This window comes from Protomyctophum bolini (genome assembly GCF_963924005.1).
Source record: "Protomyctophum bolini genome assembly, chromosome: 11".
NCBI classification, from domain to species: Eukaryota; Metazoa; Chordata; class Actinopteri; order Myctophiformes; family Myctophidae; genus Protomyctophum; species Protomyctophum bolini.
Window position 1 is genome coordinate 37,569,454 of NC_137872.1, and position 16,139 is coordinate 37,585,592.

The 16,139-nt window shown below is 44.6% G+C and overlaps 1 protein-coding gene across 1 annotated transcript in view; it reads left to right on the top strand.

The window, feature by feature from the left end:
- Positions 1–16,139, top strand: part of jupb (junction plakoglobin b) — a 100,736-nt gene that overhangs the window by 51,685 nt on the left and 32,912 nt on the right. Inside the window, exons 2-6 of the mRNA XM_080775184.1 lie at positions 4,724–4,758; positions 5,379–5,579; positions 5,622–5,660; positions 9,237–9,490; positions 10,339–10,577. Coding sequence (XP_080631310.1) covers positions 4,743–4,758; positions 5,379–5,579; positions 5,622–5,660; positions 9,237–9,490; positions 10,339–10,577 — 749 coding nt within the window. The 5' untranslated portion in view covers positions 4,724–4,742. The remainder of the gene's footprint in view (positions 1–4,723; positions 4,759–5,378; positions 5,580–5,621; positions 5,661–9,236; positions 9,491–10,338; positions 10,578–16,139) is intronic.

A 16,139-nucleotide genomic window follows, 5' to 3' on the forward strand; every position in this document is an offset into this window, starting at 1 on the left:
GGCACACTGCATGCCAGACTGGATTACCACCAGCCATGGTGCCTGGAGTGGACCGCTGAGCCGCACGGCCCCAGGCCCGGTTATCAAATTATCGACCTATAAACAACATGTGACAAAAACAAAACACATGAGTTCAAGGCTTCATGTGGTGTGTGGTGTGTGTAATTGATAGAAAATAAGTATTTCTTTGTTTGGGGAAAAATGTTCGTCGACTACCTTTTTTTGTGTCCTTGACACAAAGACTACCTTTTTTTGTGTGCTTGACACAAAAACATGCAAGAACTACTGGTAACACACACACACACACACACACACACACACACACACACACACACAAATGAGTTTGCTATATAGAAGCTGTGGACATTAGCACGAGGTGTGTGATTAATCATAAGCGCAGGGTTTGCCTGCCTCAGCACACTGGTATAGTCCCGTAGTGACTGAGGGGGATGATGTGTGTAGGTTGATGATGTGTAGCCCGTGGACATAACGTTATAAAACCTATCGTTTGCCCTATATACTCGCTCATATACTATACAGCGTCACGCGGAAATTATCTAAAGTAGCAGACCTGCGAGGTCGGAACGCCGGGCGACGCGGCCACGCTTTGACCACAGGGTTGTCCCGATCCGGTCACGTGATATAGGGAATTATAGGGGCCCGATCACGTCATTTTCAAATGTGACCAAATTTGACTGGGAGACTGCCATTGGATTTTTTTTTAAATTTTTAGTTTTTTCATTTCATATCATATCAAAGCAGGGAATCATATAGCTTCAAATTGACATATTGGTTGGTTCAGTTTGACCCACACCAGTTTTGGAGATATGGCTTATATAGTGATGTCTTGCAGAAAACGGCGAGTTGAGAAAACATGAGGCTTGAAAGGTTCACTTCTGTGGTCTCTAACATTACAATAGCTGTTAAACAATGTTTAAGCATATTTACACGTTAATTTCAGCTTTGACACTTATTTCAGACATGCTCTAGTATGTGAAGAAAGAGTCTGCCTGTGCTATTAACTCATTTTGGAAAAAAAGATATATATGGAATGTGCGCGATGGCAGTCTCTCAGTCAAATCTGGCTCATATAGGTCAAATAGGTCAAATAGGCTGATAGGAAATGGGGAGATAGATCTGGGGGGGGGTGACATGCAGTGGGATTGGGAGTCGAACCCGCGGCACACTGCATGCCAGACTGGATTACCACCAGCCATGGTGCCTGGAGTGGACCGCTGAGCCGCACGGCCCCAGGCCCGGTTATCAAATTATCGACCTATAAACAACATGTGACAAAAACAAAACACATGAGTTCAAGGCTTCATGTGGTGTGTGGTGTGTGTAATTGATAGAAAATAAGTATTTCTTTGTTTGGGGAAAAATGTTCGTCGACTACCTTTTTTTGTGTCCTTGACACAAAGACTACCTTTTTTTGTGTGCTTGACACAAAAACATGCAAGAACTACTGGTAACACACACACACACACACACACACACACACACACACACACACACACACACACAAATGAGTTTGCTATATAGAAGCTGTGGACATTAGCACGAGGTGTGTGATTAATCATAAGCGCAGGGTTTGCCTGCCTCAGCACACTGGTATAGTCCCGTAGTGACTGAGGGGGATGATGTGTGTAGGTTGATGATGTGTAGCCCGTGGACATAACGTTATAAAACCTATCGTTTGCCCTATATACTCGCTCATATACTATACAGCGTCACGCGGAAATGATCTAAAGTAGCAGACCTGCGAGGTCGGAACGCCGGGCGACGCGGCCACGCTTTGACCACAGGGTTGTCCCGATCCGGTCACGTGATATAGGGAATTATAGGGGCCCGATCACGTCATTTTCAAATGTGACCAAATTTGACTGGGAGACTGCCATTGGATTTTTTTTTAAATTTTTAGTTTTTTCATTTCATATCATATCAAAGCAGGGAATCATATAGCTTCAAATTGACATATTGGTTGGTTCAGTTTGACCCACACCAGTTTTGGAGATATGGCTTATATAGTGATGTCTTGCAGAAAACGGCGAGTTGAGAAAACATGAGGCTTGAAAGGTTCACTTCTGTGGTCTCTAACATTACAATAGCTGTTAAACAATGTTTAAGCATATTTACACGTTAATTTCAGCTTTGACACTTATTTCAGACATGCTCTAGTATGTGAAGAAAGAGTCTGCCTGTGCTATTAACTCATTTTGGAAAAAAAGATATATATGGAATGTGCGCGATGGCAGTCTCTCAGTCAAATCTGGCCACAAATGATCGGATCGGGTGCAAAACAACGTTCTCGGGACATCCCTAGTATCAATATTATATCCATATCATGATATTAGACTGGATATTGTCTGTGATTTTAGATGTTGTACTATTGTGATGTGGCATGCGTGTTCTATACAATCACACCTGTGTGAACTGAGTGGTGCAACTCCCCTCTCTCCCCCCCCTCCCTCTCTCTCTCTCTCTCTCTCTCTCTCTCTCTCTCTCTCTCTCTCTCTCTCTCTCTCTCTCTCTCTCATTAGCAGGCAACAGTGGCACTATCTCTCTCTCTGTTTCTGGCACAACAGCGCCCCTACTGGTACTCATAGTCATACTGGTGCTCATAGTCACATAGGTGAACACGGACATTGCTGTTCCTTGGAGTGGTTGCACCACCTTGTAGATCTGCTACTTTTTGATAACTTTTGAATTTGAATCGGGAAACGTTGACAGACACACATGAGGCTTGAAGGTGGATGACTGCCCTCATGGACAATGGAACAGTAGCTGTCATCCAAAGGACTTGGATATATAACTAGTACATACGTTGCAGCACCTTTTTTAACGGGTCACCGTAATTAGTTCTATTGTGTTTGTGTTTTACAGTGAAGTCATTGGAATATTTATTAGCTCTTTATGCTTGAGTCAATGTTATTGTTTGGTTATTTTGTTTATGGAAAACTATGGAATTGGATTTTAGCCATTTCCAGGTCTAGATAATTATGAAAATAAGAAGAAAGAGTGTAGAAAAAAAAGTATTATGTTTCCAGACTATTGACTCATAATAACTTTACCAAATCCACACCACCTCCTTTACCAAATCAGTCGAAAGAAAATGGGTATCTCTGAATTGAATAATAAATTCATAGCATCACAAATAACATTGTGAGTCACAAACTGAACATGTATTAGTTTCTCAGTGTATAGCTTTGTGAAAATGTAAACTACATTTTCTTCATATATGGAAACCATAATTGTTTGGGCTGCATTCATCGTCATGTCCATGAACACAGTTCACCAATGAGACTTCACAGGCGGCGCAGACCTTTAATACATTCTGGGCGGGAACCCCTTTTGGTGTTTCTAAAGCATTACGTTATACTTTAGCTATTGAAAAATAGCAGATCTACAAGCTCCGAGTGCCACGCTATGAACTTGCAGGGCTGCTATTTTTGAAAAATCGTGAAAATGTGCCTGAAATCTTGAATATATGTTCTTTCAGAGCGAGTTTTTAACTAAAATATTTGCTACTGGGAGGGTCCCTCGAACAACATATTTTCAGATGGGGGTCGGCGGCCAATGTCATATATATTTGGGGTCCTTGACATGAATATGTTTGAGAACGACTGACATAGAAACATGTTTCAGAAAAATGTGTCAGAATTTAGAAGACTTTTTTTTTTTTTTTTTTTTGACAGGTCTAAATGGGTTAATACATTTTCAGTTCTTATTTAGGAAAGAGATTCATGGGGAGAACAATGCATTGTTTTTCCAATCCATTATGGGGAAATAATGAGTATCGCTTACAGGACCGTTTCAGTTGGTTTACTTATTAGTTATTTATGCATTTGACACGCATGTTTTACTTCGGGTTTTCTTTCTCACTGGCGAATTGTATTGCATAATGTTACTCTAGGGGGTCGAAGGTATATACAGTTTAAGTTTACATGACAAAAACCCAATTGAGTGAGTGTGTGTGTGTGCGTGCGTGTGCCGCGTGCGCATATATGACTAATTATATTACAACTTCAGAAGTGTGACACGCTTCTAGACGAGATTGCACTGGATTTCAATATATTCATAAACAAGTGCGTGCAGCAACACTTGACCTAGCCTGTTATGTTACCCAGATGAATAACACCAGAGAAACGGCACAGAAGGTGAAGCCTTTGTCTGAAGGAACGTGACAGAAACACGCTTCCCACTCAGGATGAAACCACAGATGTTTTTCATTCAACAATCAAGAGTCCTTGGTTATTATGTTGTACACAATGGACTGTTTGTTCTATTTAACCACGCTAGTGGTGACGAATGGGGATGCTGTTATTGTGTGTGTGTGTGTGTGTGTGTGTGTGTGTGTGTGTGTGTGTGTGTGTGTGTGTGTGTGTGTGTGTGTGTGTGTGTGTGTGTGTGTGTGTGTGTGTGTGTGTGTGTGTGTGCATGTGCGTGTCTGCGTGTGTGTGCGTGCGTGCGTGCGTGTGCATGAGTCTATTTCTCTCTCTTTCTCAATTGTGAAAACTTTTAACATTTCATTATAATGGAAATTATTAACCACAATCTCTATAAACTTATAAGATCTACACTCTCTCTCTCGTTTCCCCTTCCTCTCTATTGTAATGCAATTACAAAAAAAAATCTCATTATAACGGGAAATATTAAACCTAATATTCTATAAACTTCTAATCTGTAAACTCTGTATCTCTCTCTCTCTCTCTCTCTCTGGCAGTGGTTGACAGTGGCTGGAGATGATGTCCATGCAAAGTAAGTTTTTTTTCCTACACACGCACAAGCACACTGACTGTTACAACAATTTCTGAACAAGTGCTTCCTTAAAGGGACACTTCACCATTTTTAAAACACTTTCCTGGAGTTTTTTATTTGTGTAATATGTGTTTTTTTTATATTTTATATTTTAGCAGTGCGCTCAGTGTCTCTGATGTCCTGGACACTGGGCTCATTTACTTCCTGGACTACATGTTGCCTCAGTAAAACAGCCCTATCCACAAGGAGGAGCAGTGCACCAAAGCACTATGAGTAGTCCAGGAAGTAAGTGAGCCCAGTGTCCATGACATCAGAGACGCTGGGCTCACTGCTAAAAATCTAAAATATCTAAAACCACATATTACACACATAAAGACCCCCAGGAAAGTGTTCTAAATCTTCTAAACATCATTAACATAATTTATTCCAGGCCCAACAGCCTGGAATAAATTACCATTCCAGCTCAGACACGCACCCTCTGTAGACATCCTGTAGACACCCAACTCAAGACTCACCTCTTCACTCTTCACTTCACTTTTGCAAAAAGGGTGAAGTGTCCCTTTTAAGTCTCCTCGTTGTAAAAAACCCCACAACGTGTCGTCATTGTTTCCCACGCACAGTGAGCGAGGCGGACAGCGTGACGGTGAAGGTGGCCGAGTGGCAGCAGACCTACTACTCGTCGGACTCGGGCATCCAGTCGGGAGCGACCACGCTGCGCGGCGACGACGACTGCTCCTCCACCACACAGTACAGCGGCAGGAAGTACACGCTCAACAACACCGCCGCCGCCGCTGGCTCCACCCACAACAACCCTACGGAGGGCGGAGGAGGAGGAGGAGGAGGAGGAGGAGGAGGAGGAGGGGGGGACGCCGCTGCTGCGGAGGGCATTGACAGTCCCACAGGTGAACATGAAGTACAGTAGTATATAGACCAGGGTTCCCCAATTAGCGCCCCCTTGTGGCCCCTGGAAGAATTTGAAGAGTTGGAAGAGTTTTTTTTTGTTTTTTTTGGGCGGGGGTCCCAGATATAAATGGCATTAAATGGGGGTCAGTAGCCTCTGCATGTCAAACTGGGGGTCCTTTTCAAATGGGGTCTTGCCCTGAAAATGTATTTTCAGGGCAAGACCCCATTTGAAAAGACCCCATTACCTCGCGCGTGCCGACTCGGCCCCCAGCCTGGTACGCTAGTCAAAATATGGCCCTTGAGGAAAATGTATTGGGGAACAATGATATAGACTCATCTCCAATACTAGTACTTCTCTCCTCTCCTCTCCTCTCCTCTCCTCTCCTCTCCTCTCCTCTCCTCTCCTCTCCTCTCCCCCTCTGAGTCAATTCAATTCATAAGGACTTAATTGGTCCTGGGGATTGTATGTTTACTTTGCCAAAGCATGAAGTGTGAAACAAAAGTCAATTAATCAAAACTGCGGCATTAGATTTACAATTAAAATTGAATAAAGAAAACGTGTAGACAGAGCTGTGTCACATTGAAACTCCGCAGACGCTGTCTTCTATTTCTCCGACCGTCTTCTGTGGCTTAGTGCAGGAATAATGGCCCTGACTCACGGAAAGTGTCAGACAGTCACTGTGGAGTGTGGAGGCGTCCAGTGTCTGTCTGTCTGTCTGTCTGTCTGTCTGTCTGTCTGTCTGTCTGTCTGTCTGTCTGTCTGTCATTTTTTCAAATCCATAGGCCAGAGTTAGCCAGAGTCTAATTTCCATCTATAGTCCCTGAGCGGGCTCTTATAAAAGTGACGATAAAACTATCCATATAAAAACACACGTAGGACTATACCATACAAGGACCAAATAAACAAGTCACAGGGGACAGAACAACCACATTGGAACGTGAGAAGTGAGACCGGTGACAAATGGAGACAAATTTGGTTTTGTTTTTATTTATGCACGTCTTAAAGGTTGAATGTGAAGGTCAAATTGTTGGAGGAATGAATCTCTTACTGTATGGAGACATGTCCCAGTGATGGGAGGCTCTAACAGAGAAGACTGTTTTACCAAACACACACTACGTACATCTGGATGGTGAACACAGTAGATTCTACTGTGTGTTCACATTCTGGTGAACACACGCACGCACGGGATGTTCTACTGTGCACGCGTGCATGCATGCGTGCGTGCACGTAAGTAATGTGTAATGTAATGTCTTGTAAGGCATTCAGACAAGCAGCCTGCATCTCTGCGCTGCACCGATGCACACTGCAGTGTGATTTGCGAGGCTTCATTGACAAACGGCACATCGCTGTCGATAGTTCAGCAGAGGACGGGGAGGCCACGCCTTTTGCTATAGATGTGACTGTATGTCTTGTTGGTACGAAAGCTGTTAGGATTACACATTAGTGTCGCTAACATCTACCCCGAGTGGTAGCTTACCCGTCGCTCACTTCCGTTGGCGGTCCGTCAATTCAATGTTTCCTCGCCGTCTTGGGCTCTGAGTTGGGGCTCAGTTTGTGGTAATTATTGAAATGTGGACTTGATGATTGATCACAACGGTCTGTGTTTTGCGGTGCTGAAAGTCTGCCCTGTATTTACTAATGGACAGTATACATACATTGCAGCCCTATTTAATGAGTTTGTTGCTCTGTGTTTTGTTAGCCCTGATGAAGACCGTATAGGTCGAAACATGTCGGTTGAATGAAGTTTTCCTTCTTTTTTTAACCTTTAAGTGTGCCCGGATCTCCGCTTTGTTCTACAACATTTACATATTGAAGAAAAAAAAAGACTGTCGTGTTTTTGACTGGCCTGTTTTAATGTCACACCAGGAGATATAAACAGTGATTTTTTTCCCCGTGGGTAAGGGGGCTGTGTGATTGGTTCCCAAACTCTTTAGCTCAAAAATGATACGTTTAATTTAATATAGGTTCACTTAAACATTTGTTTTCTGATTTATGGAATTTATTTGTCTTTAATTTCATTTCATTTGTTTCAAATGGGTGTTTTGAATCAGTGTTTGGTAATAGTTCATGTGGTTCAGAACCACGGACAGCTCACAGTTCATGTTGTTCAGAACCACGGACAGCTCACAGTTCATGTGGTTCAGAACCACGGACAGCTCACAGTTTATGTGGTTCAGAACCATGGACAGCTCACAGTTCATGTGGTTCAGAACCACGGACAGCTCACTGTTCATGTGGTTCAGAACCACGGACAGCTCACAGTTCATGTGGTTCAGCACCACGGACAGCTCACAGTTCATGTGGTTCAGCACCACGGACAGCTCACAGTTCATGTGTTTCAGAACCACGGACAGCTCGCAGTTCATGTGGTTCAGCACCATGGACAGCTCACAGTTCATGTGGTTCAGCACCATGGACAGCTCACAGTTCATGTGTTTCAGCACCATGGACAGCTCACATTTCATGTGGTTCAGCACCATGGACAGCTCACAGTTCATGTGGTTCAGCACCATGGACAGCTCACAGTTCATGTGTTTCAGCACCACGGACAGAGCTCACCTGTCCAGCACCACTCGGCACCATGGACAGCTCCACTCTACTCAGATCTAGCATTGCAACTAGGGTTGTACGATTCACCTCCCGATTCGATACGATTCGGTGCCGATTCAATTTATATTGTGATGCTTAATGATTTTGCAATTCGATTCGATATTGCAATTTTGACCCCATGCAAGTTATTTTGCATTGCTTTTTTTTATACTAGTACATCTTAAAACAATTATAAACAATATAAACATTGAAAAGTTGAATCTGCAGCCAGGTAACGCCTTACTGTCATGAAAAACGCGATTCTTTGCAAAAACTTGGATGTGTGTCTCAAAGATATTATGATTATTGGAAGAATCGCAGGCAGGCAGGCAGCCGTTTTCATTTTTCACTGCATCGGTGGTTGTTTCAATCACCTGCACTACAATACTTCATTAGGACGAAATAAACCCACACAAACGTGTAGGTTCCCTAATCCCATAATGCAATTCCATAAAGCTGTGTCGGTATTCACTCCAGGAATGATTCGTCCACGCCCGGAAATACCCGCATGTGTGTCTCAAAGAATACCCTTCTGTCCCCCATTCATTCAAGTTTTATTTATTCTCGAAGTTACGCAGAGTAATCAAACTCATTTTCAGTGTTGTCGAGTAACCCAGACCTAGACGCTCAGTACTCTCTGACCCTCTCCATTTCTCCTTGGCATCCCAGACCTAGACGCTCAGTACTCTCTGAACCCTCTCCATTTGTCCTTGGCATCCCAGACCTAGACGCTCAGTACTCTCTGACCCTCTCCATTTCTCCTTGGCATCCCAGACCTAGACGCTCAGTACTCTCTGAATCCTCTCCATTTCTCCTTGGCATCCCAGACCTAGACACTCAGTACTCTCTGACCCTCTCCATTTCTCCTTGGCATCCCAGACCTAGACGCTCAGTACTCTCTGAACCCTCTCCATTTCTCCTTGGCATCCCAGACCTAGACGCTCAGTACTCTCTGACCGCTCTCCATTTCTCCATGGCATCCCAGACCTAGACGCGCAGTACTCTCTGACCCGAGCGCAGCGCGTCCGAGCCGCCATGTTCCCGGAGACCCTGGTGGAGGGGGAGGCGGCCCTGGCCGTCCAACCGGATCCCGACGTGCAGAGCAACGTGCAGCGATTGGCCGAGCCCTCGCAGCTGCTGAAGACGGCCATCGTGCACCTGATCAACTACCAGGACGACGCCGAGCTGGCCACCAGGGCCGTTCCCGAACTCACCAAGCTGCTGGCTGACGAGGACCAGGTACACACAGCTGTGTGTGTGTGTGTGTGTGTGTGTGTGTGTGTGTGTGTGTGTGTGTGTGTGTGTGTGTGTGTGAGAGTGATTTTTTTTCTGTTTTTTTTTTCGTAACACACTGCTTGATCAGCGTCACACAAAACAAGTAGCAGATTTGGAATTTAAATCCTGAAATGTGACAGTTTCGATATGAAGTGGATATAAATATAACGGTGATCCTGGGTTAGGGTTATATAGGGTTATAGCCTGAAGGGGGCACGGTGGCACAGTCGGTAGTGCTGTCGCCTCACAGCTAGAAGGTCCCGGGTTCCCTCCTCTGCGTCATCAGTGCCCATACATACACTGGGTGGGGTTTGGCGAAAGGGCCTTTCTGTGTGGAGTTTGCATGTTCTCCCCGTGTCCCCTATAGGGTAGGTACCCTCACAAAAAAACTAATCCTGTTTTCTAAAACTACCGCCCCCTGGCCAGTCGGTGCTCTCCCCGGGTTGGCAGAGGGAGTGTAGCGCCCAGGATTACATTGGATAATTGACACTGGGTGAAAAAAATGGGTTGCAAAATCGTGGGATAAAAAAAAAGAATAACAAAATAGTCTGACTGCCTCTCTACCTGTCTGTCCGTCTGATCAGTAATTTATCATTCTCTGAATTTATTTCCATCCATCTCTCTCTCTCTCTCTCTCTCCCCCTCCCTGACTGCCTCTCAACGTCCGTCCATCCATCCATCCATCCATCCATCCATCCATCTCTCTCTATCTCCCTCTCCATCCATCCACCCACCCATCCACCCACCCACCCACCCATCCACCCACCCATCCACCCATCCATCCATCCATCCGTCCATCCATCTCCCTCCAGGTGGTGGTGAACAAGGCGGCCATGATCGTGAACCAGCTGACCCGGAAGGAGGCGAGCCGCCGCGTGATCATGCAGTCTCCGGCCATGGTGGCGGCGGTGGTGCGCGCCATGACCACGGCGCTGGACACGGAGACGGCCCGCTGCACCGCCAGCATCCTCCACAGCCTGTCCCACCAGAGGGACGGCCTGCTGGTCATCTTCAAGTCCGGAGGGATCCCCGCCCTGGTCCGCATGCTCAGGTACACACTGTGTATAGGACTATATGGTAAACGCTGGTCCGCATGCTCAGGTACACACTGTGTAGTATAGGACTATGGTAAACGCTGGTCCGCATGCTCAGGTACACACTGTGTAGTATAGGACTATGGTAAACGCTGGTCAGCATGCTCAGGTACACACTGTGTTTAGGACTGTATGGTAAATGCTGGTCCGCATGCTCAGGTACACACTGTGTATAGGACTATATGGTCAACGCTGGTCAGGTACACTGTGTATAGGACTATATGTCATACCCGCTCTGGTCAGCATGCTCAGGTACACTATAGGACTATTATAGAGCGTCGCAGTCCCGCCACCCCCCTCGAGAGACCCGGAAAATAAATCCCTGTTAGTTTTCCTCATAGACTTTTCAGAAAGTATTTATTTAAAGGCGTTTATACGCCGCGGACAAAGCCAACTCTTGTCGTGACAAATCATGACAATAAACACAATGTTTTGGACCAAACAAAGAATTAGAAAGTAGAAAAGAAAAAAAAACATTTTTTTGTTGTTTTTCTTCTTAGTAATTATTTGTTTGGTCCAAGATGTTGTGTTTTTGTTGTCATGATTTGTCACGACTCGAGTTGGCTTCGTGCGGCGCTTAAAAGGTCTCTGAATAAATACGTTTTGAAAAGCCTATATGGAGAAAATGGATGGAGAATCATTTCCTGGGCCACTCGTCGTTCTGAAAGGGGGCGGGACTGCGACGCTCTATACCTGCCATGGTCTGTGCCGGACTGCCGGTCCTCTGGACATGTACCGCCGGTCCGCGAGGCGGCCGAGTGAAAACATAACCTTCCAGCGGAGTGAAGTTGACTCGCTCACATGAAGATGCCGATACCAAGGATTCGTCAGTGATGTCACGTCACTGTGGTTTATATGCGAGCAGGATTTAGCTGCACTGCTACTTCTGTGTGGCATAAGCATTGTAACAGTGACATCACTTTCAAATCCTTGGCATCTTTGTCGCAGCCTCATAGTTTTGTTCACAAATTTGCGCTGAAGAAACACTAAACTTATGAATTGTTTCACGTCAACATTCAACTATCAGCAGATGTAACCCAGGTAAAGTAATGCGTCCCTCTACAAGTTTTACTAAAGGGTCCCACCTGTCCAAAGTAATTTCTGAATCCTGACACCGAGAATAGCCGCTCTACAAGCTCACAAGGCATCACAAATATGACACCATTTCCATCCATCTTCGACCGCTTATCCGTAGTCGGGTCGCGGGGGCAACAGCTCCACCAGAGAGCTCCAGATTAGTGATACAACAAAATACAAATAGCAGCCAGTCATTGACTGTCTGCCTATGTCAACGTCGCTGTCTTGTCTCGGTATACGATCGATGCACGACAAGCGCAATCCTCCCCTTCAAATAATTGTATAATGGCCAATGACTGACTTTAACCCATTTTGGGCGGGAACCCCTTTTTGGTGTTAGCATTATGTTATGCTTTAGCTATTGAAAAATAGCAGACTTACAAGCTCGTATAGCGCGCCACCGAGTGGCGCGCTATACGAGCTTGTAAGTCTGCTATTTTAGAAAAACCGAAGAACGACATTTTTTTAATCTGATCTCAGGTCTGAATGGGTTAAAACAAGGAACATTTAACAGATACATTAATTTAATGGAATCAATTCGCAGGGCAAGTAATAATACAGTATTCACTATGACCCCCCTCCCCCCCAGGCAATCCATACTTGGTGAATTGATTGGGGTTTAAATGAACTAATTTCTTCCGTGCTGAAACGAGAAAAGAAGTTGAGAATTGGAATTACATTTTTAAATTGAAAAAACCCCCACAGCCCATTGAACGCCTGGGCAGCCCCGCTTATATGCAGCAGCTCAACCACACATGAATAACGTGGAATTATTGAGGCTTTCTTTTTTCAGAGGCTTAGCATTGGACGCACACGGGGTGTCCAATGTGATGAGCTGCGGCTGAAAAAGGAGTCTATTTCAGCAGAGAAGGCTGTCTGTCACTGCCTCGGCGGCCATGTTGGGCCGCAGCATGGGAGCTGTTTGCCAGTGTGGTGGAAGAAGCAATCATAGTTGTTGTTTACCACAATCTATAATGAAAAGGGCCTGTACAGCTGTGTGAAGTTTGAAAGTCCCATTTCACAAATGTTTTCTTTTTTTCTTATTCTTTTTTTTTTTTGGAGATAGACAATATTGACTTTGTGCCTCGCTGTGAGCCTGTATACTGTCTTATCTGCTATTTCTTTTAAATATTTCCGAAAAATATTGAAAGCGTTTGAAAAATGTTTAATAATGTTTTAACGCAAATCTTCTCTTCTTGCGGGTCCCTGGCGCTACACTTTTATAAGATGGGAGGGGGGGGGGGTCGGTGGTCAAATTGATATCAATTCGTGGGTCCTTGGCATGAAAAATGTCAGATTTAGAAGGCATTTGTAGAATCGCTCTCAACTCGAGAGTCTTAACCCATTCTGGACGACGGGAACCCGTTTTGGCGTCTTAACTATAAGCATTATGTTATACTTTAGCTATTGAAAAATAGCAGATCTACGAGCTATTTTTTGAAAAACCGTGTCTGCAAAGTCTTAACGTTTGGCACGGAGACTCCAGCGCCATCCGAGTTATACGTCCCGCCGCCGATTGTACACCTGGCAGAATGGTGAGTCATCACCACCCACACGTCCCGTCACGTCCCGTCCCGCCATGCGTCCGCACACAGGCTCCTCCCATGCAATCACAGGCTCCTCCCATGCAACCACAGGCTCCTCCCATGCAATCACAGGCTCCTCCCATGCAATCACCCGTTTGATGCAGCTTGAGAGTGAACGCCTCGGTTAATTTATCAGCATGTGTTTCCAACTGTCTAATTGCGCTGTGGCTATACCTGGGCTCAGGGCTAAACACACGTACACGCACACGCACACACACACACGCACACACACGCACACACACACACACACCAATGCCAGCAGAGAGTGACAGAGCTGGCTCAATGGTGCGTTAGTTATAAAGGACCTTGATTAAAGAAAGCAGCAGACCCAGCAAGTCTGGTACACACCAGCCTATAGAGACTTTTACTGCTGCATCAGTCTCTCTCTCTCTCTCTCTTTGTGTGTGTGTGTGTGTGTGTGTGTGTGTGTGTGTGTGTGTGTGTGTGTGTGTGTGTGTGTGTGTGTGTGTGTGTGTGTGTGTGTGTGTGTGTGTGTGTGTGTGTGTGTGTGTGTGTGTGTGTGTGTGTGTGCGTGCGTGTGCATGCGTGTGTTCAATCAAGCACTGATTTAATTACCAAACGGGTCTCATCAGCTGTGTGGAAAGCGTGCCACAGTGGCGCTCAGTGTTGCTATACACAGTAGCTACAACGACCAGACGGCACATTGTGTACATGTAGCAGAGCCTGATATGAACGCCAATTTACCATTCAGGGGCATTTTAGCAGACGCTCGATCCAGAGTGACTCACAGAAAAGCAAGAACAGCACATGCATAATAATACATCAAATATACGGAATATATGTCGTCAAGAATCATAAGCAAGCTATAAGAGCCTGTCATCTGTCTTTTAACCCATTCTGACCTGAGATCAGATTCATACGAGGTTTTCCACTGGACACACACTGGGTCTGATTAACCCATTCTGACCTGAGATCAGATTCATACGAGGTTTTCCACTGGACACACACTGGGTCTGATTAACCCATTCTGACCTGAGATCAGATTCTAAAAAAATGTCAGTCGTTCTTCGATTTTTCAAAAATAGCTAAAGCATAACATGATGCTATAACACCAAAATGGGTTCCCGGTCAGAATAGGTTAACAGTATAGAATAACTGTACAATGACACTATGAGTATATACACTATTGCTATGTCTAATGTCAATCTAAATTAGACTATAAGATGGAGTCTGAAGAGGTGGGTTTTCAGACTATGCGGCGGACGATTGGGGAGTGAGTCCACAGTTCTGATCGCAATGGGAAGTTTCATTCCATTGTTTTGGTAGCCAGAAGGGAGACGAGTCTGGGACTTGTCCGAACGCCAAGATAAAACACAATATTCACAATTGTAGTCGCTTTTTTATTTTATTTTATTCAATATATATCCACGAGTTGAGGATGGGTTTTTGGTTTATCCTAGATTACTATTACTATACATTTGACATATTAGCTCTTGTATACGTATACCTTGCTTACTGTAAATCTCTCTGAATTAAGAGTGTCTGCTAAATATAGTAAATTGTAATTATTTCTCTCAAATACAGTCACGTGGCCATTTCCATGCATTTCTCTCCTCTCTGTGACCCCAGCGTTGGAATATATCAATCTCAAATGTATCGAGGCAGATGTACTGTATATCATTTACTTTTTTTTTTAACTTTTCCCAAATGTATAATGTGTTTATTAGCATCTAACGTCTTTCTATAGTTTTCCAGCCACTGCGGTCAAAGGGTGATCAAAGTGCTACTGTACGGTACATGCATCCAGCTTCACTTGTCCCACTCCTATCTCTCTCTCTCTCTCTCTCTCTCTCTCTCTCTCTCTCTCTCTCTCTCTCTCTCTCTCTCTCTCTCTCTCTCTCTCTCTCTCTCGCCACTGTATATCCATCACAATAGCAGCTTTCCTGTGTAGGATGCGTTTGGTCTGATGCCCTTCATTATCCCACGGTGTAATCTGTGTGCACATGCACGCTTTTTTCGTCCATAATTCCTCGTTTGATCCAGATCATCAATTTATGAAGAAAAAAAAAGACAAAAGAATATAACGCCTACTGAACCGTCGCAAATGTATACCTTTCTATAAACTTCTAACCCATTTGGACCTGAGAAACGATTCTGCCCTTCTACATTTTGACGGTTTTCTGAGAAACCCATGTTTCTATGTCAGTGGTTAGTAACCCCCAAAAATGATATGTAATTGGCCGCCGGCCCCCATCTGAAAATATCTTGTTCCATGGACCCCCCCCCCCCCCCCAGAATCAAAGATTTGACTTAAAACGTTTGCTCTGAATATATATATATATTCAAAGATTTGCACCACATTTTCAAGACTTTTCAAAAATAGCAGATCTACAAGCTCATAGCGCGGCACTCGGTGCCGCGCTATGAGTTTGTAGATCTGCTATTTTCCAATAGTTAAAGTATAACACACAATGCTATATATAACACCAAAAGGGGTTCCCGCACAGAATGGGCTAATCTATGAACTCCCACAGCCGTCCTCTAACCTCCAAAAACACCCACGCATCATATAAATGTAAATTGATGTTAATTAAATCCTTTATAATCCTCTCATTTATAAAGGCTCTCTCTCTGTAGGATGCATACAGTGTGTACAGCAGTGGTTCCCAAAGTGGGGTCCGGGGACCCCCCAGGGGGTCTTTGAGGGAGTTCCAGGGGGTCCCCAATGATAGTTTGTAACCAAATGGACCCTTACGGGTCCGTTAACTCTGATAGTGTACAAATGGAACCACATATATGGACCCACAATTTGTACACTCTCAGAGTTAAATTAATAAAGCAATGAGCCTGCACAAGAGGTCTCAGGTTACCGTGTATTTTACAAAGGTATAAGCT